The sequence below is a fragment of the Equus asinus genome, chromosome 25 (genome assembly GCF_041296235.1).
Source record: "Equus asinus isolate D_3611 breed Donkey chromosome 25, EquAss-T2T_v2, whole genome shotgun sequence".
Lineage (NCBI taxonomy): Eukaryota > Metazoa > Chordata > Mammalia > Perissodactyla > Equidae > Equus > Equus asinus.
The window spans coordinates 54733931-54760440 of record NC_091814.1 but is presented as its reverse complement, the minus strand read 5'-3'; the positions used below and the strand labels follow the sequence as shown (position 1 = coordinate 54760440).

General features: G+C 51.2%; 2 protein-coding genes across 2 annotated transcripts in view; one reads left to right on the top strand and one right to left on the bottom strand.

Annotated features, from left to right (window-relative positions):
* LOC106823339 (MAP kinase-activated protein kinase 2) overlaps positions 1-3602 on the top strand; it is a 44491-nt gene extending 40889 nt beyond the window's left edge. The window contains exons 6-10 of the mRNA XM_044757981.2: positions 37-112; positions 512-636; positions 976-1061; positions 1179-1259; positions 1868-3602. Of these exons, the coding sequence (XP_044613916.2) occupies positions 37-112; positions 512-636; positions 976-1061; positions 1179-1259; positions 1868-2011 (512 nt within the window). The 3' untranslated portion in view covers positions 2012-3602. The remainder of the gene's footprint in view (positions 1-36; positions 113-511; positions 637-975; positions 1062-1178; positions 1260-1867) is intronic.
* Positions 3603-13045: 9443 nt separating this feature from the next.
* On the bottom strand, positions 13046-15296 carry LOC106822956 (uncharacterized). Its single transcript, XM_014828398.3, has 5 exons — positions 15241-15296; positions 14717-14841; positions 14291-14376; positions 14093-14173; positions 13046-13483 (listed from the first exon to the last, which is right to left on the bottom strand). Exons 1-5 carry the CDS (start codon positions 15270-15272, stop codon positions 13061-13063), a joined length of 747 nt encoding a protein of 248 aa, XP_014683884.3. The 5' UTR covers positions 15273-15296; the 3' UTR covers positions 13046-13060.
* Between the last annotated feature and the right edge of the window lie 11214 nt (positions 15297-26510).

The following is a 26510-nucleotide window of genomic DNA, read 5'->3' as shown; positions in this document are numbered from 1 at the left end:
GGTCCAGGCCTATCCCTGTTGACCTTTGGTTTGCAGCTCCAGAAGTGCTGGGTCCAGAGAAGTATGACAAGTCCTGTGACATGTGGTCCTTGGGTGTCATCATGTACATCCTGTGAGTATGCTGGGGAGCCACCTGGGAGGGGCCAGGGCTGGACTGGGCTTGGCTGGGCGGAGGCCTGTACTTCTCCAGGAGGAGAGGAAGAGGCAGAGGTTAGCATTCTCCTCTGGGTGGGGGAGTCCCTGGGAATCCCCTGCTAACACGGCTTAGCAGATTCTGATAGCTAAGTGGTGGGTACAGACTAGCTCACGGGCAGGAAACGGTGCCATGTAGATACTCAGTATGCTGGATTCCCGGGCCTTGCCCTCGACTTGCTATATTGTGCCTGAGTCAACGAGTCCCGATTTCTCTGTGACCTTTACAAGAAGAAGCCTGTTTCTCACTCTGTTCCTGGTGCAGGGCCCCAAAATAACACCAGCTCTGTCCCTCTCTTCCTGCTTCCTCTCGGCTCAGGCTGTGTGGGTATCCCCCCTTCTATTCCAACCACGGCCTTGCCATCTCTCCGGGCATGAAGAGTCGCATCCGAATGGGCCAGTATGAATTTCCCAACCCTGAATGGTCAGAAGTATCAGAGGAAGGTAAGGAGCCCAGTGAGCATGCCTGTGTGTGCGTGTGCGCGCTCCCTCGTGTCCCTGTGGGCATCCGTCTCACGTGGGAGGTGTAGTTATGGGTTTGCTCCTGTGCCCACACCTTCTGGTATGCCCTGCCTGTGTGAAGGGCCTGGTGTGGGCCAGGCGCACGGGCTGTGTAGGCCCTGCCAGGCTGTGTAGCCATAATGGGCCTCAGGGCCATCTCCTTAGGCGGTCTGCCTCCACGCGACCCCCCTTGAAACCTGGTTTCTCCCCGAAAACTGTGGGAAGAAACAGGGGAGGAGAGTGGCTCCTGAGCTGGCTCTGTCTCCTGCCCCACCCCCACAGTGAAGATGCTTATCCGGAACCTGCTGAAAACAGAGCCCACTCAGAGGATGACCATCACGGAGTTCATGAACCACCCCTGGATCATGGTGAGCCTGGCAGGCTGGAGAGACCTGGCTGCCTGGGACTGTCCCTTGGGATGGGGGCTTCGCCAGGACTCTGCCCTGCCCCAGGCTTTCACCTGGGCCCCTTTTCTCTCCCCTCAGCAATCAACGAAGGTCCCTCAAACCCCACTGCACACCAGCCGCGTCCTGAAGGAGGACAAGGAGCGGTGGGAGGATGTCAAGGTGAGGGGAACCGCTGCCCGGAGGGGCTGGGGGAGGCGGCTCGTGGGGGCACCCAGGTGTGAGCAGTGGTGCTGGCCGGGGAGGGTTTGGTTCTGCATCCTCTCATGCCAGGAGATGGCCGTCACAACAGCAACAGTGACTCAGAGCCAATTCCCTGGCCAGGTTGCGGGCAGAGGATTCTGTGTTCCCGTCTAGACTGGGCTGTGGCTGTTTCCTCCCAGCCCTCTACTTCCTGGGTCTCTAAAGGGACCTGAGAGGCCATCTGGTCCCATCTCATTTTGCAGATGAGGAAACTGAGGCTCAGAGAGGGGGAGTGACCTGTTTACGGTCACACAGCTAGTGACTGGCTGAGGCCGCCAGAGCCCAGGTCTCCTGACTCCTGGCCCGGGGCTCTTGCTGCCTCCCTACAGGGCCGCCCGTGGCTCTCAGAGAGCGGTGGCCATGCTGTGCCCAAGCCCTGGTGGCACTGCCGGGGCTGGGGCTGCTCTCAGCCCTTGACCTGCTGACCAGCCTGTCCTCTTCTCTTTGCTCCACTCTGACCCCTCCTCCTGCTCTCCTCTGTGGCTCTCGTCTCATGTGTCTCTCTTGGTGCCACCCCCTGCCCCCAGGAGGAGATGACCAGTGCCTTGGCCACAATGCGTGTGGACTACGAACAGATCAAGATAAAAAAGATTGAAGACGCGTCCAACCCTCTGCTTCTCAAGAGGCGGAAGAAAGCGCGGGCCCTGGAGGCCGCGGCCCTCGCTCACTGAGCCGCCGAGCCGTCCTGCTCCGCTGGAGGACAAGCAATAACTCTCGACCTGAGTCTGTTTTTTAAATGAAGAGACACAGAACAATCCACTTCCACGTCCCCTCCTCCTTGGCTACATGGAGCCCTGAACCTCGTCAGGGGCTGAATTCTGTCTTTGGTTCTGGCCACCCCAGAGAGGGAGAGACTGGGTGGTGGGAGGGCGTGGAGAGAAGGGAGCAAGAGGCTCTTGAACCTGTGCTCATTCTGCAATTTTAACAGTAATTTGACTTAGAATTTTTATGAAACTTCTTTTATTGTTCTTTTCCCCACTTCTCCTCTCCCGCAAACCCCTTCCGCTCTCGATACTGCAAGGGTTTGGGGTTTGTTAAAGGGTATTTGTGGAGACTGGTACAGGGAGTGGCCCTGTGTTGTCCCATCTGCCCTCTCTGTTTTCCCACTACAGCCTGAGGTCCCCGCTGGCTGAGGCATTCCGGGAGCTCAAGGCCATGGAGGGCTGGGGCCAGGATGCCACCCACCTCCTCTACTGGAGCCCTCAGACATCACCAGTGTGCCGGATGGATAGGAGTGAGTGTGAGTGTGTTTGTGTGTGTGTGTGCGCCCATGCACGTGTGCCTGGATCTGTGCCTGGGACTGTGCATTTGAGGGGTCAGGGGCGGGCAGGGCTGCAGAGGGAGGGGGCCCTGCTGTGGCTCAACAACCTTCGCCCTCCTTGGGCCTGCCTTGCCCATGCTGGGCCTACCCTGCCCATGCTGGGCCTGCCAAAGTGCCTGGGAAGCCTGTCCAGATTCTGAGCCAGGCCCTCCAAGGCCTGCCTCTGTTCACTGGTTCCGGGAGGTGGAGAGGAGTGACTAGGCACTGGTACAACAATCAGGAAGACTGGACCCCCCCCATCCCTAGGACCCCCACTCCCCATTTAGTGCTGGTCCGAGTCCTCTGAGGCGCTGACCTACAGTAACCTCTCTACCTCCCTTCCCCGCCGTTATTAACCCATTCTTGTTTATTTCTCTTACGTTTTTAGCCGTTTCTCCACAGGCCTCCTCTCAGCTCACGTGTGTGAGCCTGGCCAGTTTATAAGTGACACAAAGCTTCTGCGTTTTGAGTGTCTCTCCCGGGCTCTGGGGGCATCGGCCAGCTACCCCTTGTGGGCAAAGGCAGCGCCACTTCTGTGGTCCTCCCGCAGTTTCCATCGTGTGGCCTGTGGGTGGGTGGGGGAGTCTTTGCACCAAAGATGTCCCAACTCTGCCCCTCCCCCTCAGCCACTTCCCCCAACCCCAAACAACTCAGCTTTGTGTGTACAGGCCAGTGAGGGGAGGGGAGTGGCCCCCCCAGTGTTGGTGAGGAGCAGCATGGGGAGGGGTCCTCTGTACCATGGTCCCTTTGGGCCAGCGGGTGGCAGCAGTACTTCAGCTTTCATCTCCCTCAGGGGCAGGGCAGTGGGGGGCCCAGGGTCTCCTCGGGTTGTGAGGGAAGGGCTCCGAGGGTCTGTAGCGCCTCCCCGCCTCTGACAGTGTGTCCAGCACTCAGATTGTTGTAAACTGTCGTTGTTTTGTATAAGCGAAATTGTCTTTACTAAACAGATTTAATAGTTGAAAGGTTTTCTTTCTCTTCCTTCATGGGCTCAGCCCCTCCACTCCCACCTCTCCTCTTCCCGCACGCAGAGTGGAGTGGTGTGTGGGGAGGGCAGAGGCAGCGCCTGCCCTGGTGAGGGTCTGGTGGGGGCGGGAATGCCGCTCTCCCTCCGCGCTGCAGGCGAGGCTCGTGCTCCTGCCCGGGACTCACTCGGCCGAGCTGCTTCTCGGCACAGGGTTCTTTGGCCTGTTTAGCCACAGTGGGCTGTGGCATCCTTGGGCTGGGGGATCCGGCTGGTGTCGGGGTCTGGGGAGAAGGGGGGCGTTGGTGATTGGTTCACATCCTGGGAAAGAGACAAGGGGAGCAGGCTGGTGTAGTTCCTGAAAGTTCCAGGAGGGGGCGATGGGAGAGTGGCAGAAACCAAAATCCTCTGCCTCAGATGGGGAAGAGGCCTCCGTTCACGTGACCTGGTCCCTTCCATGCACAGATGGGAAGCCTGAGGCCCAGAGGTGGGATGTTTGAGATCACACACAATGAACTGGTTTTCGGTATGGCCTAAGGTAGAAATTGGTCTCCTGACCCCTCTGTCCTCCCTCCCAGTCAGATGGGAAAATAGTGCGCCGTAGACAATTTCTCACCTGATCCTCAGAGCTGACGCGGAAGAGGCAAGGCAGGATGGCTATCCTTGGTTTATGAGTGAGGAAACCGATGGAGAGGATGAAGGAATGTGCTGGAAGTCACACAGCTAATTGGTGTGGACGAGAACTCGGGATCCCAAGGCCTGGGGTGTTCCCTGTCCTCAGATGCGGCCTCCTGTCTGGGGAGACTCCTGCTGTCCCCACAGTTGTCAGGCGGATCCTGGCTCCCCGCCCGGGCTCCGGGGCACAGGCAGGGCGGCCCCTGTCGCCCCTGGCCTCCCTCGTACCTCCTGAGTGGACTGCTGGAAACCACTGCTGAAATGAAGCAGCTTGACATTTTGCTTTCAGGGAAATCCAGTTAGGTTGTCTGCCCTTACAGAGGTGTCAGCAGTGACAAGAACCTGGGGAAGAGGGGTGGGGGCAAAGGGGACAAGGGGGCTGTCAGCGTTCCGCTGTCTTTGGAGGCTGTGTTAGTTTCTGTTGCTGCCATAATACATTTTGTGGCTTAAAGCAGCCCCAATTTAACGTCTTATGGTCCTGGAGGTCACAGTCCGATGGGGCCTCCCTGGTCTGAAACTAAGGTCTCAGCAGAGCCGCGTTCCTTTCTGGAGGTTCTAGGAGATTCTGCTGCCTCGCCTTTTCCAGCAACACTGCATGTCTCCGACCCTTCCTCTGTGGTCACAGCTCTGACCTAGCCAGGAAGGAGTCTCCACCGTTAAGGGCCCGTGTCATTAGATTGGTCCTACCCAGATGATCCAGGAGGTCCTTAACCTTACTCCCATCTGCAGAGTCCCTTTTGCCATATAAGGTAACATGTACACAGGTCCAGGGATTGGGATGTGGGCCTCTGTGGGCCACTGCTCTGCCACTGAGGCCTGTCCTTCAGCCTTCTCATCCTCTTGCCCCACACGGTGACACTGGTGTTTGGCTTCATCCCCTGTCTGGGTCAGCCCAGCTCAGGCACCTTTGTGACCAGTGAGGGTCCAGCCTGGAGTTGGCTTTTGGGGAAGATGGCTGGAGTAAAGGGCCAGGAGGGCCCAGCTTGGTGAGTGCTTCTTGCCGGGCCTTTCCAGTCTTCCCTGTGCCCCTGACCTTCCATGCTGGCATGACCCTGCAATCCCTTGTCTTGAGGGAGAACTTAACCTCCCGCTACACTCCCAGATAGGCTGGCGATGGAACTTTTCCACCTAAAGGCAGATGCTGGCTTGCATGGGTGCAGGAGGCGACAGGATGTGATTGTTGAACACCTGCCCATGAGTGTAAGTGGTGTGAGATGTAAAGAGGGCTTACGAGCACTCATAGGCCCCTAGTGAGTACTGATACTGTGCTGGGTTATCCCCTTGATCTCTTCACCGTCATAAAAGCCCTCTAGGTAGTCATTCTAGTCTCCATCTGCTTCCTAGGAGGAAACTTGGCCTCAGAGAAGTAAAGTGACTCTCCCAAGGCCTCACAACTAAGCAGATGCGAATCTGACCTGCTCTCCGGCTTCCAAGTTTAGAGCTCCTTAAAAAAACCACTGAAGTCGTCATGCTAAGGACGAGGGGAGGGAAAGCCAAGAGAGCAACCAGCTGGATGCCCGTTCACTGAGCAGCGCCAGTTTCCCTTTCTATGAAATGGGGATGACATTCTGTGCCCTGTGGCTATCGTCAGGAATTCCACAAGATCATACATTTAAATGCTTTGTAAGATGCCAGGTGCCAGGTGGCCTTTATCAATATTGGAGTCCCATCCCCTGGTGGGCTGCTCTCCCAGGAGGGCACGGGGGGCCCCGGGTTTGGAGAGGGGTGAGTGGTCTAGGCTGGGTGCAGGCTCCCGCCCTCAGCTGGAAGGTGTGTCTCTGTGCCTTAGGGTGAGGAGGCAGTTGGGTTGGTGAACAACAGCAGTAAATTTGGGGTTTTCCTTTGGCTGGGTTGGAGACAGGAAATGCGGAGGGCTGTGAATGACAAGTGGGTAGTGGGTAGGTCGGGCCTGCTCAAGGTGTGAAGGAAATTCAGTTATTCAAGGCAGGAGGGTGGGGTTGGTGAGGCTGGGGAAAGTCACGGTCCCACCTCCGGGGAATGTAAACAAACCTGCTGCTCGAATGTAAACAAACCCCAGGTGGCCAGAGTCAGGGTGGAGGCCGCTTTGGGGGGCAGCCTCTGCACCTTCAGCCCTGGAACGCAGCCCCTTCCCGGCTCTGTCTCTTGAAGCCCGGCGGTTAGGGCCCGGAGCCGCGCTTTCGAAGGAGCCGTCCAGCCGGCCCCAGCGCTGGGGGGCCTTTTGGTGGATTCACCTACCTCTCCTCTCCCTGCACTCAGGGAGACCAGTGTGGAGAGGGCACCCGACATGCTAACTCACTGAATACCCAGGCCCTTACAGTATGCACTGTGCTTTGGGAAAAACCAAGGGTAAGTCTCGGTGCCTAGTCAGCGAGATACAAAGTATGTGGCAACCGTGAGAGGTCTTGTCTTTCCTTTCTCTGCATCCACGGGTCTGCACACGTCCTTTGTGGTCTGAATTGACCCATTGGAAACTGCTTCAGACTGTGAGGGTGGTGTCATGCAAGCCCAGGTGGCCCAGGTCAGCTGCTTAGGCCCCTAGCGGTTTTGAGACTGGATGGATAAGTGAGGTCAGAAGATCCTGGACCCCGGATCCTCGTTGGACGAAACCTGGCATCCATCCTTGCTGGGGATACCATCGATCCTCCCCCATGCAGGCCTGTGAGGAGCCGAGGCCGCTGTGCCGAGACGGTGAAAGATGGGAGGCACTGGCGTGGGTGTGCAAGGATAGGGCGCCTCCGGTGGCGCTTTGGCCTGCTCCACCCGTGCTGCTCTTTAAGACTCAGCCCCTCCCCCAGAATGAAAGTACCACGTTTTGATTCAACTCCTCTTGACTGTCTACCCTATGCAGTGCCCAGTGCTCGGTACTCTGGGGAGACAAAGAGGACTAAAAGGGGCTGTAGCCCTCCTGGGGCTCAGTCTGGAAGAGTAGCCAGCCATTAACAGGACAGAAAGCCTGGAGGACCAGTGCTTTCATAAAGCGGGATGGAGCAGGTGTGGGAGGTGGGGCCGTCTGAGAGAGACCAGGAGTGCCTCCTGAAGATCCTGGGAGCTGGTGCTCAAGAACAGTCTTGATGGGAGAAAGTGAGGGAACAGCACAGGGGAAATTTTCCCGTCAGAGTTCTGCGTGATTTCTGCAAGAGCCAGATCCTTTCTTCTTTGAGTCAAGGTTCACCCTCCGTCTTCTGGTCTGCACTGCTGTCTGCTCATCGCTTCAGCCTGAGCTTCAACCCCCTTGGTTCTGTCCATGGGAACCCTGATTGACCCCCTCAGTGGGGCGTCCTCAGTGTTTTCTGTCCGTTGTCTCGTCAGTGCCTCCAACCTGGATACCCCTCCTTCACCGTGTCTGCTTCCCCACAATCAAAATTTGGGAACGTGGTCTGAGGGGTTTCCCCACCTCTTTTTCAGTTCATTCATTTTAAAGAAGCCTTGCAAAGCTGTACCTTACACTTAGATCAGTTTTAGTTACACATTTTGGAAATCATTTTAGGAAAGGCTCACATTGCGTGAAATTGAGGGAGGTCCTCCTGGAAAGTTGGGTGAGTGGTGGTCAAGGGCTTGCTTGCTCCTCTCCTCCCGAGTGTAGCCGAAAAAGCTGTGGCTCTTTGCTGGCATTTCTCACCCTGCTCATCGCAGGCCTCGCACCACTGTGAGTGTGTTAACCGTGAAGCCCTTGGCAGCTTCCCCGTTACAATACAAGCTCAATGTATTTAAGCTTCCACGCTTTGTATTTTTCACGCACCAACATCTCAAACCTGGCGTTGCCTTGGAATGCACATCCCCCTCTGGAGGGAAGAATTGCTGCTCTAAAGGGCAGGGATTGCCCAGGGCCTCTGGCCAGGCGGTCTTTCTGTCAAGCCTGCAGGACTTCAGGTGGGGCTGCTGCTGAGGGGCAGGGGACCTCTGTGTGGTAAGTCATTTTTAGGGGCCAGGGCTGCCATGCAAATGCACTCATTTGCATAACTTTCTTGCTCTAAGGGACAGTAAAGTTTCCTATCCTATCCGACACCCATGCCAGGATTTGCAAGTGAAATATTGGACTGGCTTTCCCCCTTTGCCATCCCCCCTCCCTTCACTAGTTGTCTCCTCCCCAAGGGTTTTGTTTCTGGCCAGTCAGGCCCTGTGTGACCAAATACTGGTCTTAACCTCTCTGATCCCAGGTGGAGCAGTGTTCCTGGGACACTGAGATGCAAAGCTGTCTGCAAAGGTTATGCAAATGAGCCCCGGTTGGGGCATCTCTGGCCCGAGCCCAGGCCAGTCTTGGGCTCAGGCGCTGCTGTTTGAAGCCATGTGAAACGTGATCGTGGTCCTTCCTCAGGCCGGGCAGCTGTGGGTGTCTTGTTCCTCAAACAGCTAGAGCCTCCCAGGCTATGAGGCCTCAAGTTTCGGCACCAGCTGAGTACTCCTTGCCCTCACCCTCTGATTTGGAGACCTGTGGTTCTGAATTCACCAGTCAGAGGTTTACTTTTCAAAGAACCCGTGATCTCATTTGAGTCTGAGACCAAGCCCTTGGCCAGCTGTGTGTGGAGCCTGCGGGCCAGAGATCTGGTGTTCGTAGGAAGACCTCGAGGGCCTGGCGTGTTCTGGTGCTCGTCGGTCTCCTCTTCTGCTCAGAAAGCTGTGCTGAGGAAGCGGTCCTCATAGTCAGACTCTAACCCTACCTCTCAGCCCACGCACAGCGGGGACGAGGGCAGGAGGGGAAGGGGACAGACAGGGCAGGCCATTCTCTGAGCCGGCCGGCAAGGAAGAGGCAAAGGGTGGACGAGAAACCCAGTCCGATCTGCTTATTCCAGCTTCTGAAAACTGCGGTGGGCTCACTGTGGGTGCTCGGTGTCTGGTGGATGGATGGGTGCATCTAAAGAACAGTTAACATGTGATTTCAGTAACTGAAAGATCAAAGAAATTATGTACACATACAATCATGTATACGTACAGGGTGAAATGCCAACATTCCTCTTCACAACCTCTCCTCGTCCAGCTATGCCAGCTGCCCCTCCAGAAAGAACTTCTTTTAACAGTGTGATTTTATTTAGATTTTATCCAGCCTTACAAAAAATTGCTGTTAATTTATCCACATACATATATGCTTATAAACACAGGTGAGGAATGTCTTTGGAGGTTATAAATATAAATGGATTCATTAGACATACTATTCTGCAACACGCTTTTGTTTTTAAGACTTTATTTTTCCTTTTTCTCCCCAGAGCCCCCCGGTACATAGTTGTGTATTTTTAGTTGTGAGTCCTTCTAGTTGTGGCACGTGGGATGCCACCTCAGCGTGGCCTGATGAACGGTGCCCTGTCCGCGCCCAGGATTCAAACCGGTGAAACCCTGGGACGCCAAAGCGGAGCTCTCGAACTTAACCACTGGGCCGTGGGGCCGGCCCCTATTCTGCAACGCGCTTTTTAAAAACATTGTGGTGAAGCACACATAACAAAATTTACCATCTTAACCATTTTTAAGTATAGAGTTCATTAGTGTTAAGTCTATTCACATTGTTGTGCAGCCAATCTCCAGAACTTTTTCCTACCCTTTAATCAACCTGCAACTTCATATCACACAGGGAGGGTCCATGGCTGAACTCGTAGAACCGGCACACTTTTTCACAGCTGCAGAGTATTCCATAGTATAGATGTGCCATAATTTATCTGCTGCTGATGGGCATTTTGTTTGTTTCCAGTTTTTTTCACTATAAATGCTGCGAACATCTTGTACGATATCTTTGTGCGCATGTGTAGGGATTCCTGTAGGACAGATTCCTAGACGTGAAATAGCTAGATCAAAGGGGATATATACTGTAGGTTTTGGTAGTGTCAACTTATGAATGAATGCACTTTGCATACTGCTTTCTGAATGAGAGGTCCGTGAAAGGATTTGCTGTCAGCAGTGGGCAATCTGAGGACAGGATAAGTCAGCTGAGAGTAAGAGGAGGTTCGAAGCACTTCTCAAAACTGATGGATGGATACCCTTGGTCACATCGTGGGCGACTGGAAAAATCTGATCTGGAGGGAGCAAGGGGATTCCTTCAGCTTCTCCCAGATGAGCGGCTCTGCTCACTCGATTATGGTTATTTGCATACGTTTTGGGTGTGTAGGCAGAATGGCTCAGCTGAAGTTCCCCGCGTTCAGCCTCCTACTGGTGTTTGGCCTTGAGCAGGTTACCTGATGCCTCTCAGACTGCGAAACAAGTGTGCCTGGGGGGAACGCCCAGGAGACAGCGGTGTGCAAGTGACTGTGACATGAGGCCCTCCCAGAGGTTACCAGAGGGATCTCCCTGGGGGAAAGAAAGGCACATGGTGGGGGAAGTGGCATTGGCTCAGGGTCCTAGGTGGTATGGGGGTACAGGAGACTTGTAAGTACTTTTCCTTATTTACAGGCACTGAACCACATTACCCCAAGAAACCCTTTGTGGGAAACTGATGGAGTGCCAGTCCTCTGCTGATTATGGAGTCTGAGGAATCAGGCTTGTGATGTGGTGGTCAAGAGCTCAGATGCATGCTGCACAGGAGAAAGCTTTGGAGTTATAGTAAACTGGGTTCAAACCATGAGCAGGTGATTTGACCTCACTGAGCCTCAGTTTATCCACCAGTACAATGGGGTAATAATTGTGGCACACCACAATAATTATTAATAATATTTATAGTAATAATTACTTATTAACTATGAGAATGTGCCTCATAGACCTCCAATTACAGCGTAATTGTCCAAAGGCCCCAGCTGCTGTGCTCAGCACCTGGACTGAGGCCATGCTTCCCTCCGCCTGCCCCTGCCAGGGCCTGGACACAGCAGCGATGCTAAGGCACACGGTTCCTGGGGGAGCAGGAATCCAGTGACTGCCCAGTTTGGCCCAAGGATTCCTGGGTGACCGCCTGACCTTCCTGAGGCTACACAGGAGTCTAGGATGCCTGCACCCAACCTTGTCTTGGTTCCCCCTCAATGGGGTCAGACAAGGTCTGATGGCTCTCCCAGCCTGCCTTGGCTCCCCCCCACCCCACCACCGTTTTCTCTCCTAAAGACATTTCCCCTAATAAAACCCTTGCATGTTCAATCCCCTTCTGGCATCTTCTTCTCAGAGGACCCAGACTAACACAATAATATCACCCACGTCATAGGACTGTTGCAAGGAACAGGTGAGAAATCCTGTAAAGGCTTGAGTGTAATGCCTGGCCCATAGTCAGCACTCACTGTTATCATTTATCATAGTAGGTGGTCTTATTGTGCCGGTGTGAACAGGTTGATTTAACTAGAAAGGAGAGTTTGGGTTTGGGAATCTTGTGTCTTCCCGCCCCTTCCCTGCTCCGTTTTTCTCCTGAGTTTTCTGTCCCCCGTGGCCCCGCTCCTCCCACGTGCCCTTGTACGACAGTGGTGGTTGTCCTGTGGGGTCCGAGGCTGGCTGGGTCCCTCTGCCTGGGTAAGGCTGCCTATGTTGTGAGGCTCTGGCTGGGAAAGGAGGTGGCTGTGGGGGCTGCTCCAGCGATGCCCAGGCCGCTGGGTCTGTGGGTCCTCAGCCTGGTGGAGAGGACCCCACTGGTGCAGGGACAGGCACTTGCTGGGTGGGTCACTGGGGGGTGTTGGCAGCCGGGCAGAGTTGGGGGACAAGGGAGGATGATGGGAAGACAGTGCGCCTTCTAGTGAAACAGGGGCCATGAGAAGTGAGGGTGAGTCACGAGGTTTCTCTCAAAACTCCTGTGCCCATTATCTCTAGAATGAGCTGAAAGTGGAGCCCGCCAGCCCCAGCTTGGCCCAGTTCTAAGAATGTCTCCCCGTCCCTTGCCTCCCACAGTTGCCAGAATTAATCAGGCCCCTGACTTTGGGGTATTGTTCTCTTCTCATGTAAGAATTCGGCAAAGAAAACCACTGGGTTGTATCCCAGCGAAGGAGGCTGCCGAGCTTAGCTGGGAGGAAATGTGATAGCCGCCGTGTCTAGTATGAGTTTTAGACTCTGGTTCTTGCTGCTCACACCAGCAAAGAAAACGCGGCTTGAGTCACGCAGGAGAGGCTGTGTGGGGCAGTGCAGGCGGAACCCTGGACTCCGACGGATCCAGGTCGCATTCTGGCTCTTCCACTTGCCAGCTCAAGCCCCTCAACTTCTGTAAGCCTCAGCTTTCCGTTAGTAGAAAAGCATCTTCATCATAGTGTTTTGTAACTGTTAAATAGCTAATCATTGCAAACCGTTAGCCGGGTTCCCGGCACACGGAGAATGAAAGCCCAGTGAGGGAAGCTCCTGGCTCGATTCAGAGACCCCTTTTCCCCTTTGTGAACTTCTCTTCCCTTTTGGACTTTTGACCTTCAACAACCCTATGAGGGAGTGGTATTATTCTCCCCACTCTGCAGATTTATGAGTACCTAGCAAACAGTCCTGTGCAGTGGAGGGCCCTGATATTCCGCAGAAGTTTACAGCCGACTTAGAGCCCCTCCCAAAGGCAAGAAGAAGGCTGTGGAAGGGGCCAAGACCCCTCGTCAGTGGCTGAGCCGCAGCGTAGGGGCCTACAGCATTCGTGGACCTGAAGGGCTAGAGGCTGGAGCGTGGGGCATTGTGGACCCCTCCCCAGGCCCCCAGGATGGGACGCTCCTCCTTCAGATGCCTGCACTACTCATTTCCTTTCAGTTTTGTTCATGTGTCACTTTTTCAATGACGCCTACTGTTATCGCTCTATTTCAAACTGCCAGCTTCCTCCCACCTCCGAGTCCTCTCTCTGGGCACTCTCTATTCCCCTTCATGGCTTTATTTTTAGAAACCGTTCTTACTGAAGTATAATGTACCTACACAAAGCTACCCGACTTATTTTTTTCCCCGTAGATCTGATCACCTTCTAACAGTCTGTGTAACTTGTCTATGACTGGGGTGTAAGCTGCACAAGGGCAGGAATTCGTGTCTGCTTTCTTCACTGATACATCCCCAGCACCTGGCGCACAGTAGGCCCTCCAATATTTCTTGATGTTGGCGGGAACCTAGTAGCATCCAGCACTCTCTGCAGAGACTGAAGATGCACGAGACAGTGCCCGTGCCTCCCTGACTGGGCAGTTCCATGGAGAGCACTGCCAGGTGCCTTAGGGAGAGTGCCAAAGGGTACAGTAGAGGCCGCAGCATGTGCTCAGGCCAGGAGCAGTGCCAGAGATTGACGAGACGCAGGAAGGCCTCCTGGAGGAGGTTAGCTGGCACCCTGATCCTCTGAGCTCTCCTGTCACTTGAGAGAACTCCTCCTTCCCTGGCACTGGTCATCTCCTCCTGGGGGCAGGGGGTGGCACCAAGAGAGACACATGAGACGAGAGCCACAGAGGAGAGCAGGAGGAGGGGTCAGAGTGAAGCAAAGAGAAGAGGACAGGCTGGTCAGCGGGTCAAGGGCTGAGAGCAAGCCCCAGCCCCGGCAGTGCCACCAGGGCTTGGGCACAGCATGGCCCCCGCTCTCCGAGAGCCACGGGCGGCCCTGTAGGGAGGCAGCAAGAGCCCCGGGCCAGGAGTCAGGAGACCTGGGCTCTGGCGGCCTCAGCCAGTCACTAGCTGTGTGACCGTGAACAGGTCACTCCCCCTCTCTGAGCCTCAGTTTCCTCATCTGCAAAATGAGATGGGACCAGATGGCCTCTCAGGTCCCTTTAGAGACCCAGGAAGTAGAGGGCTGGGAGGAAACAGCCACGGCCCAGTCTAGACGGGAACACAGAATCCTCTGCCCACAACCTGGCCAGGGAATTGGCTCTGAGTCACTGTTGCTGTTGTGACGGCCATCTCCTGGCATGAGAGGATGCAGAACCAAACCCTCCCCGGCCAGCACCACTGCTCACACCTGGGTGCCCCCACGAGCCGCCTCCCCCAGCCCCTCCGGGCAGCGGTTCCCCTCACCTTGACATCCTCCCACCGCTCCTTGTCCTCCTTCAGGACGCGGCTGGTGTGCAGTGGGGTTTGAGGGACCTTCGTTGATTGCTGAGGGGAGAGAAAAGGGGCCCAGGTGAAAGCCTGGGGCAGGGCAGAGTCCTGGCGAAGCCCCCATCCCAAGGGACAGTCCCAGGCAGCCAGGTCTCTCCAGCCTGCCAGGCTCACCATGATCCAGGGGTGGTTCATGAACTCCGTGATGGTCATCCTCTGAGTGGGCTCTGTTTTCAGCAGGTTCCGGATAAGCATCTTCACTGTGGGGGTGGGGCAGGAGACAGAGCCAGCTCAGGAGCCACTCTCCTCCCCTGTTTCTTCCCACAGTTTTCGGGGAGAAACCAGGTTTCAAGGGGGGTCGCGTGGAGGCAGACCGCCTACGGAGCTGGCCCTGAGGCCCATTATGGCTACACCGCCTGGCAGGGCCTACACAGCCCCATGCGCCTGGCCCGCACGAGGCCCTTCACACAGGCGGGACATACCAGAAGGTGTGGGCACAGGAGCAAACCCATAACTACACCTTCCACGTGAGACGGATGCCCACAGGGACACGAGGGAGCGCGCACACGCACACACAGGCGTGCTCACTGGGCTCCCTACCTTCCTCTGATACTTCTGACCATTCAGGGTTGGGAAATTCATACTGGCCCATTCGGATGCGACTCTTCATGCCCGGAGAGATGGCAAGGCCGTGGTTGGAATAGAAGGGGGGATACCCACACAGCCTGAGCCGAGAGGAAGCAGGAAGAGAGGGACAGAGCTGGTGTTATTTTGGGGCCCTGCACCAGGAACAGAGTGAGAAACAGGCTTCTTCTTGTAAAGGTCACAGAGAAATTGGGACTCGTTGACTCAGGCACAATATAGTAAGTTGAGGGCAGGGCCCGGGAATCCAGCATACCAAGTGTCTATATGGCACATTTTTCTGCCCGTGAGCTAGTCTGTACCCACCACTTAGCTATCAGAATCTGCTAAGCCGTGTTAGCAGGGGATTCCCAGGGACTCCCCCACCCAGAGGAGAATGCTAACCTCTGCCTCTTCCTCTCCTCCTGGAGAAGTACAGGCCTCCACCCAGCCAAGCCCAGTCCAGCCCTGGCCCCTCCCAGGTGGCTCCCCAGCATACTCACAGGATGTACATGATGACACCCAAGGACCACATGTCACCTGTGGGAAAGCCAATGCATAGGGGACTCTCAGTAAATATCAGACAGTGGATGGATGAAGCTGAGGATTAAAAGATGCCCTGAGAAGTCCTTTTAATGACCTAGCGTCTGTCTAGACTCAGTGGTGACATCATGTAAAAAAATTTTCTGTTGTTATTTTACTTTATTTCCTATTTGTGTTTAGTGTTTTATTTTTATGCCACTTTTCCCCAAATATGAGCTTCCAAAAGTGTATTCAATGTGGTACAACATAGCTGAATAAAAATAAATAAGAAAATCAAGGAAAAACGAAAATAAAAATGGGAAGGAAAGGAGAGAAGTGTGTGCCCAAAGCTCTTGCCCAGGAGCTGAAGCCCAGACACGGAAGCCCGCCTGTCGTCCAGGCTCTCGTCTGACTGCTCCTCAAATGAGCCGTCCTAAGGGCAATGCTGGGCCACAGTCGACCGTGGCCTACAGAGAAAGTGAGGTGTCACAATTCTTATGGGGTCCTAGCTCCTTCTGGTTTGTTTCACATGCCCCCCAACCCAGGCACATCAGAGAGCAGGTTGAGCGATGGGCATTCTGGGGGCATCCCTGACTCACACAGTCTCAGGGGCTGGAGGCCTACGAAGGGATGCTGGTGCTTCTCAAACTTTCTGAAATCAGAGAACACCAAATAATATTTTTCATGCTTCAGGCCTACGAACCTTTTACTTAAAAACTATCCCTGCCCCAAACCCCTGAATAGCGACATATAGAGCCAAAACCAACAGCATGTAATTTCTTTGTGTATTGTGGTTGCAAAGAGGTAGGATTTTATCTGTTTTCACGAACAGAAAATACATAATATTATTTTTCCCATTTCTCATAGCACGTTTGCTGTTGTTTTCCTGGGTTCTAGACTGGAGTTCTGTGACCTCTGTAGCTTAAGCCACCAATCCCAGAGTTTACTCCCTCTCAGGAAGAAGTTCTGTAGCTGTGTCAGAAGCCACGTACCTGTCGTCTCCGTTTGTTCACAGTGGCCCTGGGCCATCCTGGCACCTTTACTGTGAAGCTCAGCGAGCTTCAGCATAGAGCCCTGACTTGCACGGACCCTTTTCCAATTTGGTATCTGTAATTTTTTAATTTATTTTTTCTTAAAGACAGCCTCCAAACTATTCAAGCTTTGGGCCCCACAAAACCTAGATCCATTGCTGCTTGCATTCCACGGTGGCAGACAAGGCTAGCTATAAGCTAAAGATTCCGGCCCCCTTCCATAGTTTTTCTGGGAAGTGGCTACCCAGCCAGGGACTACCTTTTCCAGCCCCTCTGTGACTTGGTTCTAACCAATGGAATGCGGGCCGAAGGCGTAAACCCACTGTTCCCAGGCCTGACCTGTTCAAACCTCCCATACAAGCCTCCATTTTCCTTGTCTTCTGTCTGCATGTTGATATGCAGGACAACTACGTGTGGACAACTATGGAAGCCATGAGTTGCTGACAGCAAAGTGTAATTAGGAGTTTGGCTCTGTTTATTTTTAATTGAGTTAATGATAGGTTACAATCTCCTGAAATTTCAGTTGTACGTTAATGTATGTCCTTCACGTTTGGCTCCGTTTTTGATGTTTGACTGCTGACAGCCTTCAAGCCCAGTACTCCCCTTTTCCTCTTCTGCCCCACAAAACTGACAAGAAAGCTTGAGTGTGCCCTCCTTTGGCATTGGCAAGAAGTTCAAATCAGGCAGTCTCAGCCTGTGCCTGGGAATCCTTTCCCAAGCCCCAGCACCTAACTATCATAAGACTCCAAGCCAGTCACCCCTCCTTGCTCTCTCTCTCAAGCCAGTTTTAGAGCTGCTTAGAAACCTGCCCTGCTACCCCCAGAAAGCCTCATTATCGGAGTTAAACCTTTCCCTGCCCGCCTGGTGTGCGTGTGGGGCATCATTCTAGCCATCTAAACTGCATTTTGGGTGTGGGGGTCCGTCCTGGCCCTGAGGCGTGACTGCAGCTCAGAGCTTCGGTCGGCGGGAGTGACGGTGCAGAGCAGAGTTCTCGCCTGCATCTCACCGCAGCCCCTCCGTGCGCCTTCTTTCCATGAGTGAGAAACAAACTTCTGCTGTGTGAAGTCGCTGAGGTTTCAGGGTGTATCTGTTACAGCAGCTAGTGTCCTCTCAGCTAACATGCGCCAGGATAAAGCTGACTCTCTAGTTCTAACCATTTCTGTCTAACTCACCCCAATGTCCTAAGTAACTTTTTGGAAATCTGAAAAAAAAAAATCATTCAGCATTTTCCTTTCTGGCTTGAGAGAAGGTGCTGACTCTTTATCTAGCAAAGAGATTGTGGACAGCAAAGCCATTTGATTCAGGATACAGGAATAAAGATGCTGTGATTCTGGAGTGATGGATTATTTATTTGTTTCACAGTATTAATATGACTTTATTCATTCTTAGTATTTTCCCATGGGAAAAGGAGGGGAGAGAGAAGAGGGTTACATGTGTTATGAAATAATAAGAGAAGGGAGGCAGAGGGAGAACTCAGTGCAGCAAAATCTACCATCAGATAAACATACCCCAGTCATGGGGCCACCGTGGCCCAAGGGAGATGTCGGTCAGGAACTTCCCTGTCCCCCCTTCCTCTTCTCTATGAATTCAAGATTTCACACAAAGCTTGGGTTTCTGGCAATAAACGTGGAGTTTCACTTGTCCCGTCTCCTTCTTAACCAGCTTCAGCTCCTGTGACATATGCTGTTCCTGACATGTGTGCCTCTTTCCTTTCTCAGTCTCCCACCCACTGCCAGTGTCTGCGTCAAAGGCTCCCCACTGCTGACCTTAGGAGTGGAGGGGAGTGACAGATTGTTAAACCAGTGGTGGCCAAGCAAGTAGAAGAGAGGGCAACAGTCACCAGGATCTAGTAAAGGTTCACTGTTTAGGTCCCGCCTTTAAGGCTGCAAAAGCCCTTTGTCAGAATTGTGCTTAGGGGGACAGCTGAGACAGAGGAGTCTGTAGGTGTGGGTTCAGAGTCAGTTTTCAGGGGAGCCTCAAGTCACGGCTGGGAGACAAAGTACCTCAAATCTAAAGGCTAAGGCAAGGCAGAACCAGTAGCATAGTCAGTGGGTCAGACTGCCAGGGGTAGAGAAATTCAGGTTCACTCAACAAAATGAACAGATCCTCTTTCCCAGCGCCTGCCTTGAGTGGAGAAGGCAGATTCAAGGTCATTCTGGTCTAGACAAGCTACTTGTTTCATATGGTCACTGGTCTGGTAGATATGGACTTCCAGTAGACTCGATGTATCTGGATTCCATCAAGGCATCAATTTGTGGATAAGACATAGCTGCCTGCCATTTCCAGCTGGGAGAGGGACCTTGATCGATACCGAGGTGCTGTAGCCTTGGCCTACCATGTTTCATGTTCTATTAACCTGGACAGAGGTATAGAAGCCAAGTTTATCAAAAATTGTGTTGATTGCCCCAAATATCTAAGAGTAAAGCAGATGTGGATGAGCAGAAGTCATACATTTAATTTAAAAAACTTCATTGTGCAATGCAGAATAGAATGAGATAACTTTGTCATAGTTCAAATAAGAAAGACATGGGATTTTAGCTGATCCTAGGGTGTTCATTTTCCAGGGCTACTGTAAAAAACGACCAGAAACTAGGGCGCTTACAACAACAGAAACGTACTCTCTCAAGTCCTGGAGGCCAGAAGTTCAAACTCAAGGTGGCACAGGGCCCCGCTCTTTCTGAGGGTTCTAGGGAAGGGTCCTTGCCTCTTTGAGTTTCCGGTGCCGGCCAGCAATCTTTGGAGTTCTTTGGTTCGTGGCAGCATTACTCCAATTCTGCTGCCGTCTTCACGTGGCCGTCTTCCCTGTGCGTCTATGTCTCTGTACCCAAATTTCCTTTTTGTTATAAGGGCATCAGTCATTGGATTAGGGCCCACCCTGCTCCAGTATAACCTTATCTTAACTCGATTATGTCTACGAAGACCCCGTTTTCAATAAGATCACATTCACAGGTACTAGGGGGTTAGAACTTGAACACGTCTTTTGGGGAGACCCAATGAAACCCGTGACACCTAGTATGGCCAACAATGTGGTGTGGCTGCTGCCAAAGGATCTGCATGACAGGGGCTGCATCACGATGGAGGACCCTGGAGAAAGGGGCGACTTCCAACCTCCCTGGGCAGGCACATCCAGTGGACGCTCGGCAGGACTTGGCTCCTCCCGCTCCCTTTGGCTTCCGTGTACCACACTCCATTTTTCCTGTTATCTTTCTGGCTGTTTCTCTGTGGTCTCCATTGCTGATACCTCTTTCTCAACACACCCGCTAAATGATTGTATCCCTCAGGCTTTAAACCTTCTTTTCTCATTCTACATGTTTTTTTTCTGAGTGAGTTGACATTCACTCCCACGATTTCAGTTACCATTTATGTATTGATGACTCCAGAATCTTGTGGCGATGTCTCCTGAACTCCAATTAGACATCTCCACTTAGATATCTTCAAATATCTCAGCTGAATATATCTGACATTAGGTTCTTCATCTTCCTCCGTTTTTTAAATGCTGGGCCTCCTCCAGAGTTTCCAGTCTCAGTCGATGGTACCACTATTTGCCATTTGTCTCAGACATCCTTGCTTTCTCACTTTTCTTCACTCTCCACCTCCAGGCAGCCATCAAATCTAATTGACACTGTGTCTGAACTATTGCACAAATATATCTATCCAATTTCCTTTTTATTTCCACTGCTGCTACCTTGGTTCAGACCACTGTCCAGTTTTTCTTGGCTTGGATTACTGTAACAAGTTTTGAGTTGCTCTCACAACCTCTGGTCTTATTATCCTCTAATCCACTTTCCACACAGCATCCAGAATGCAAATATGATTATGTTATTTCCCTGCTTCAATGCCTTCAATGGACTGCCCCCTCTTTAGGATGTGAGTCAACCTCCCTAAATGGCCTAATAGAAACTCTATGTCCTGACCCCTGCTTATTTCTCAGGCCTCATTTCTCTCTACTCCCTCTTACTCTCACACCCTCCCCCTTCTCCTCCACATGGTTGCACTTGCTGTTCCCTCAGTCCGGCATGTTGTTCCTTTCTCTCTTTGCCCAATTAACTGATACTCATATTTTCGATTTCAGTTCAAATGTCCTTTCTTCTCGGGAGGGCTTTCTTGATCCAGTTTGTTCGTTCCCATCAGTGACTGCTCTACCACGTTGCACAACTCCAAGGGGTGAAATTTGTATGGTACTGTGTGTGAACAGTGCCCCTGAAGTTGTGCAATGCAGTGACCAGGGACATTTTGTTCCTCACTATCACTGTTTAATTGTCTTTCCTCCTGGACTGTAAGCTCCGTGTCCGATCCTCTGCTGTGTGCCTGGCACATAGGAAGAGCTCAATCAATATCTGTTGAATTAGTAAATGAAGGTTAAGAGAGGAATGACTCTTTTAATGAGTACATGCAAGAAAAGCCGTGGGACTGGAAAAGATTCTGGAAACCATTACTTTTACAGAATCATTTAAATAACTGAAGATAGTTAGCTTGAAGAAATTAAAACTTAGAACACCTATAATAGCTGCCTTCAATATTTGAAGGGCTATCATGTGAAAATGGAATAAACGTATCCTGTTTTATCCAAGAAAGTGTAAGGAAAACAATTGAAGGCATGTTGCAGGGAAACAAATTTGGGCCTTATAGGCAAATGGAAAGAAATTTCCAGTAATGAGAGCTGTCCGGAAATGAAACAGGTGGCACACAAAGTTGTGAGCTCTGCTTCTCTGCAAACACTGAAGTGGAAGTGGAGGTCCATCTGGGAGGAGGACCGTGGGCGGCAGTTGGACAAGAGAGCCTTTGAGGGTCTAACTCAAAATGTCTGTGATTTTGTGACCGTAGGGAAAATTTTCTTTTCAGTTGAACTCAAGCATTTATTTAATGCCTTCTTTGTGCCTGACACTACTGGGGAAATAGGACTGCAGGACTCACCCCTGCACAGTCAGCATTGAGGGACAATGTCAGCTCATAGGAAAAAATTAAGAGGCAGAAACTTTCAGAATATCATCGGTTGTCTAAACATGTGGGACAGTGGTTTGGTCAATGGGTGGAGATAAGAGTGTGGTCTTGCATTGTGGTGGAAGGCTTCCTGGAAGAGCAGCAATTTGAAAAGGGCCTTAGAGGATGGGAAAGAACTGCAGAGGGGAGTCCATCTCAGGAGGAAGGGGACGAGACGGTAGAGCCCTGTGAGAAAGGCGGACGTGGGCCAGACACGTGAGCACGTGCTCCTCGCGTCTTCCATTCATAGCATCAGAGTCTGCACTTCGCCCTGCAGAGCTCTGCTTTCCTTAGATGAAACCAGTGAGGAAGATGGGATGGCGGCTGCTCCGAGAATCTGCTGGAACTCAGGAGTCGTGTCCTGTGCGAAAGGAAATGAACTCCTTGACTATCCTGAACTCCCTCAAATATTTGGGGTTCAGTGGATGAGTCAGAGGTGACAGCGGCTCAGAAGGAAGAAGAGAGTAGGGGAAGCCCCGGGACTGAAGTGGTCTCATTGTTTACAACCTGAGAGTTCACGTGTATTATTTGTACATACTTTTGGCTGCAAGTAACCCAAAAGCGATGAACAGGGACTAGTCAAGAGGAAAATTATCTCACATGTTGAAAATTCTGAAATAATTCTGATCTAGGGTTGGTTTAACATGGGTTTAACAAAGTCGTCGAGGATCCACCTGCTGTTTTATCCTTTTAGGCCGAGTCCCCTCATGATCTCAAGGCCTCAGCAATTCCGGGCTTCAAATATGGACAACAACCAGAGGCAGAAAAAAAGCCTGGTTTCTCCGCATTTAAGAGTAAGAAAAAAATTTCCCAGTAGTCCCTCAGCCAACCTCTCCTCAGGTGTCATTGACCAGGTTACATCACAAACTCATTCCTGCGTCGGTCACTGGACTCGGGAAATGGAATTGCCTGGGAGGGGCCCAGCTCCCGTAAGAACACGGTGCCTGATATCTGAACAAAATCAGATTCTTTATCCTGAGGAAAGGGGAGAGTGCAGCCAACACTGGCTACCGCATTTCCTTCCCAGTTAGGATGCTAAGTTCTTTAGGTGTGACTGAAACAAGGGGAGCAATGACCTGGTGAGTATCGCTTGCCTTGCCTGAACTGGAGGTCCTTGTCAGGATATGCTGCCTATGCTAGGGTACCTGTGGTTGGTTCATTGGTTCTCAGATTCTCTGGGAGCAATAAATTGTAGGTTCAACCAGATGCTCTTTAAGGCAACTCACAGTCCTCCCCACAGGCCTGGAATTGTGCTGGGCCAGTAGCACGTATCTCATGTAATCCTCACCTTAAATCTGCAAGTCAGGGCATATCATCCCTGCCTTCAGAGAAGGAATTGAAATTAGGTAATTTACTCAAAATCAACAGTAAGCGATAGAATGGGGATTTGAAATCAGGTTAGTCTGAGAACAATGCATGTATTTCTACCGCTTATATCTCACTACCTCTTTCTTCCAACTTGGGGTTTCCATGAGTCTAGGAATAAGCCAGGGAGCATGATTTAGTGCTTCTCAAACTATCTTTGGCTAAGAACTAGATTTCAAAAAAATTCCAATTCATTACGGATTGACATTTTTATAAAAGATAATAAAAAGAATTACGAGGAAAATAAAATGAAAAAAATTATAAAGATATGCAAAATATAAGCCCTGTTTTCAATGATTCAATCTAACAAACAAAAGCTACTCTGTTGAATTGCTATAAAGTTTTCTAAACACTTACTCCTCATTTCTGTACTCCCCTTGCCACAGACTAGTAACACACAGTTCGTGGACCCGTGCTGGTCTCCAGGCCACACCGAGCAGCACTGACTTAGACAGGTTTCTGCCTCCATCCTCCCCCCGAGGCTGCAACTCAGCATGTTTGATGCTTGGATGGGGTGGTATTACTGGCTGTAACGTTGAGCCAAACATCAGAGGAAGGGGTTAGATTTTGCATGGCCGTTTTCACGGGGACTTCTATTTTCATCAAAAGATTTATGCGATACTTGGGAAACACTTTCTTCGTGGTGATTGGCTACTTTCCTGTTCTGCAGGAAGGAGATTGAGCACGTGGTAATACGTGAGACAGAACAGACTCACCAACAAAGAACCTGCACACCAGAGGACAGATCTGTGTTGGGGGTTTGCTAGAGGTTTCCAGTTGGATGTGTCATTGGATGATGATTCATCTTGGGAAAAAAAACAAACTTCTTGATTTGAGTGACTCTAGGGTTGTGTGTGGTTAATACTTGGACATTTGTTATTTTTCTGACGTAAAAATGACTTCAGCCTGGGAAATATATTATAAATATATGCTCTTTTATTTATTAGGAAATTCCAAGGAGTCTTTATTAGACAGCCTTCCCAAGAAATCTAGATCTGTTCTTTTCTAAGATTTAGGAAATCTAAAATGATCATGTGTCCTGCGTATGAAACTCTGGGAACTCTACACGTGTGGCAATTAGAACCCACTGGAAGGGCCGGGACCCTCGAATACCTTCTGCCTCTGCTTTTCATTCACAAATGATTTGAGCGCCTGTCTCATACTCTTTCTTCCACTGCCTTCCACTGACCTGCTTTCTGCTGCCACGGGCCTGGTGGACTTCAGTGCCCTTGTGGATGACTTACCCCAAATTTAGCTTTTCAATTCCGTGACCTCCGTATTTCCAATGCCTTTTTCCTCCGCCTTTACTCAGCTGTCTGCTGCAATGGTGATAGCCTGGACTTTGTCATAGCTCAGAACTGCCCCACCTCCCGGATCTCTTCATTCAGCCTTTCCACTCTTTGGCTAATGCCTATTCTTCTTGGTGACTCAGACACCACCAAACTGTTTCTTGATCCCATCAGAACCTCCGGTCCATTGGCTCGTCTACATTATCCTTTTTGATCAGCTCTCTCTTGTCTTTGCTTCCCTCATTATTCAACTTTGATTCCTCAGTCCATCTTTCCACTCAGGTTCTTACCTATATTCTCAACTTCCTCTCCTCCTTGTCCTTGTGGAGTACTTATGGGGCAAAACAATTCTGCCTTCTCTGTGTTCACCCAGGCTGCCAAAAGAATCCTGAGAAAAATTACACAATCTGGCAGACCTCTTCAATTCATGACCACCTACCTCAACTGGTTTCAACACTGCCTGGAAATCTGCTATATTTCTCCATAGCTGTTTGCTTTCCACATTTCTGCAAACATCACTTCAGATGTTTGTTTCTCTCCTCAAACCTCCTTGCCTTCTCTCCTCTTTATTCACTCTTTTTAGAGAAAATAGAAGCCATCTGATAGAAACAACCTCAACTTCCTGCCAACAAATCTTCAAACCAAGCTGCTTCTGAACCCACTGTCCCTACTTCCTTCCTGTTATTATTCGGTAGAGGCGTTCCTCCTCCTTTCAAAGGCTGTCCTTTCCTCTACCTGCATCCTACCCCCTTCTGCACTCTGAGGAAACTGTCATCATCAGTTCTCCTGTCTCACTCCTCTATCCTCAACTCTTTTCCTCCTCTATTGGCCCAGCATCTTGAAAGAGTTGTCCACACTTGTCACCCCACATTTTCACCTCCCATTTAGTGCACAAACCCATCTATCTCCCATCTCTTGCCACTCACCTGCACTCTTCTTGATAAAGTCACCAGTGCCCCCACTGCTATATCCAGTAGGGGCTCCTTTGTCTTGATCTTACTTAAACTACCAATAGCATTTGATCCAGTTGACTACTCCTTCTTTCTTGAAATAATTTCTTTCCTTGTTCTCAGGGATGTCACTCTCTCCTGGCGTATCATTTTACCACTAGGGCTACTCTTTGCAATTCCCTTCGCAGCTTCTCCTGCTCTGACTTATAAATACTGGGTTCTCCAGGGCTTGGTTCTGGGCTCTCTTCTCTTTTTACTCTACACTCTTTCCCTGGGTGATTTTCTCCACTCCCATGATTTCATGTACCATCTCTATAGCAATGACACCCACTTATTTATCTCCAGACTGCATCTCTGTCCAGCTGACCACTCTGGTCATATTCACTCAAAGTTTCAGAGGCACCTCCAACTCAGCGGGGCCATTGTAGAATGTATCACCTCCCCCTCCAAACCTGCTTCTTCTCTACCCAGTTGTTCAGGCCAGAAATCTGATGGTCATCTTGGCTGTCAGCTGCTATCATCACTCTCATTTAAGTAGTTGCTCACTATCTGAACACTTACTCTTCCGTCAATTTGTGTTTGTTACCACCTTAGTCCAGACTACACTTTTCTCTTGTCTGGACTGGAAGCAAATAACCCCTAAATGGTCTCACTCAGAAGATATATATTTTCCTCTCTACTCAATAGCCTTCAATGGCTTCCCTTTGCTCTTAGGTTAAAGTCTAAAATTTTTACCCCTCCCCATTTCTTCAAGCTCATCTTAAATCTCTCTCCCTCACGCATAATGTCCCTCCCTAGCTGTGCTTCATTTTTCAGTTCCTTAAATAGTTTAACTTCCTTCCTGCTTCAGGGGCTCAGAACGTGAGAGGGGTAGGGAAGCAGCGGGCCCTGAAGGGGGCCCAGGGCTCCGCTATCAGTACAAATGTACCCTTGCTTCAGAGACCACCCTCCCCCCATCCTGTGCAGTCCTAAGGGGTCTTTAAATATGTGGCTCTCTCTGCCTAAGGCTCTCATCATCTCCCTCTTCAACTGGCCAACTCCCACTCACCCTTCACGTCCAGCTGAATGTCACCCTCTCAGGGAAACTGCCCCCAGCCCTGAGTCTTGCTTAGTTGCTCTGTTAAAAGCTCCCACTTCTCATTTAGTTGTTATGACACATAATAAAATCATGTAGTTAACTTCTTACTGTCTGTTTCTGCCCCTAGCTCTTATACCCATGAAGCCGGGAACCATGTCTGTCTTTTTCACAGCTTTTCCCCAGCACCCGACATAGAGCATATGTTCCTAGAGCGTAATAGGTTCTGAGTGAATAAATGTGCATCTTGTAAAAACTTTGGTTTGGGGAAAAGGCCAGGGAGAAGCCAGGCTGCCTGTTTTGATTTGAGTCTCGTCCTTGTCAGATATGAATGTAGAGATTATTCTGCAAGGAGACTAGATTAGCAATTTATGCGCATGCTAACCACAGTTACTCATTCAGCCTCGGTGGACAGGGATGCTAGGTTCCGGTTGGGGAAACGATGTCACCCTCCTCCAAATATTCCAGGAAGACTTCTTCAAACAGGCATGAGATTCTGGGTTGTATATTGGACAAACTATAGGCTCTGTTATGCAATGGCTTCTTTTTTTTTTTTTTAAA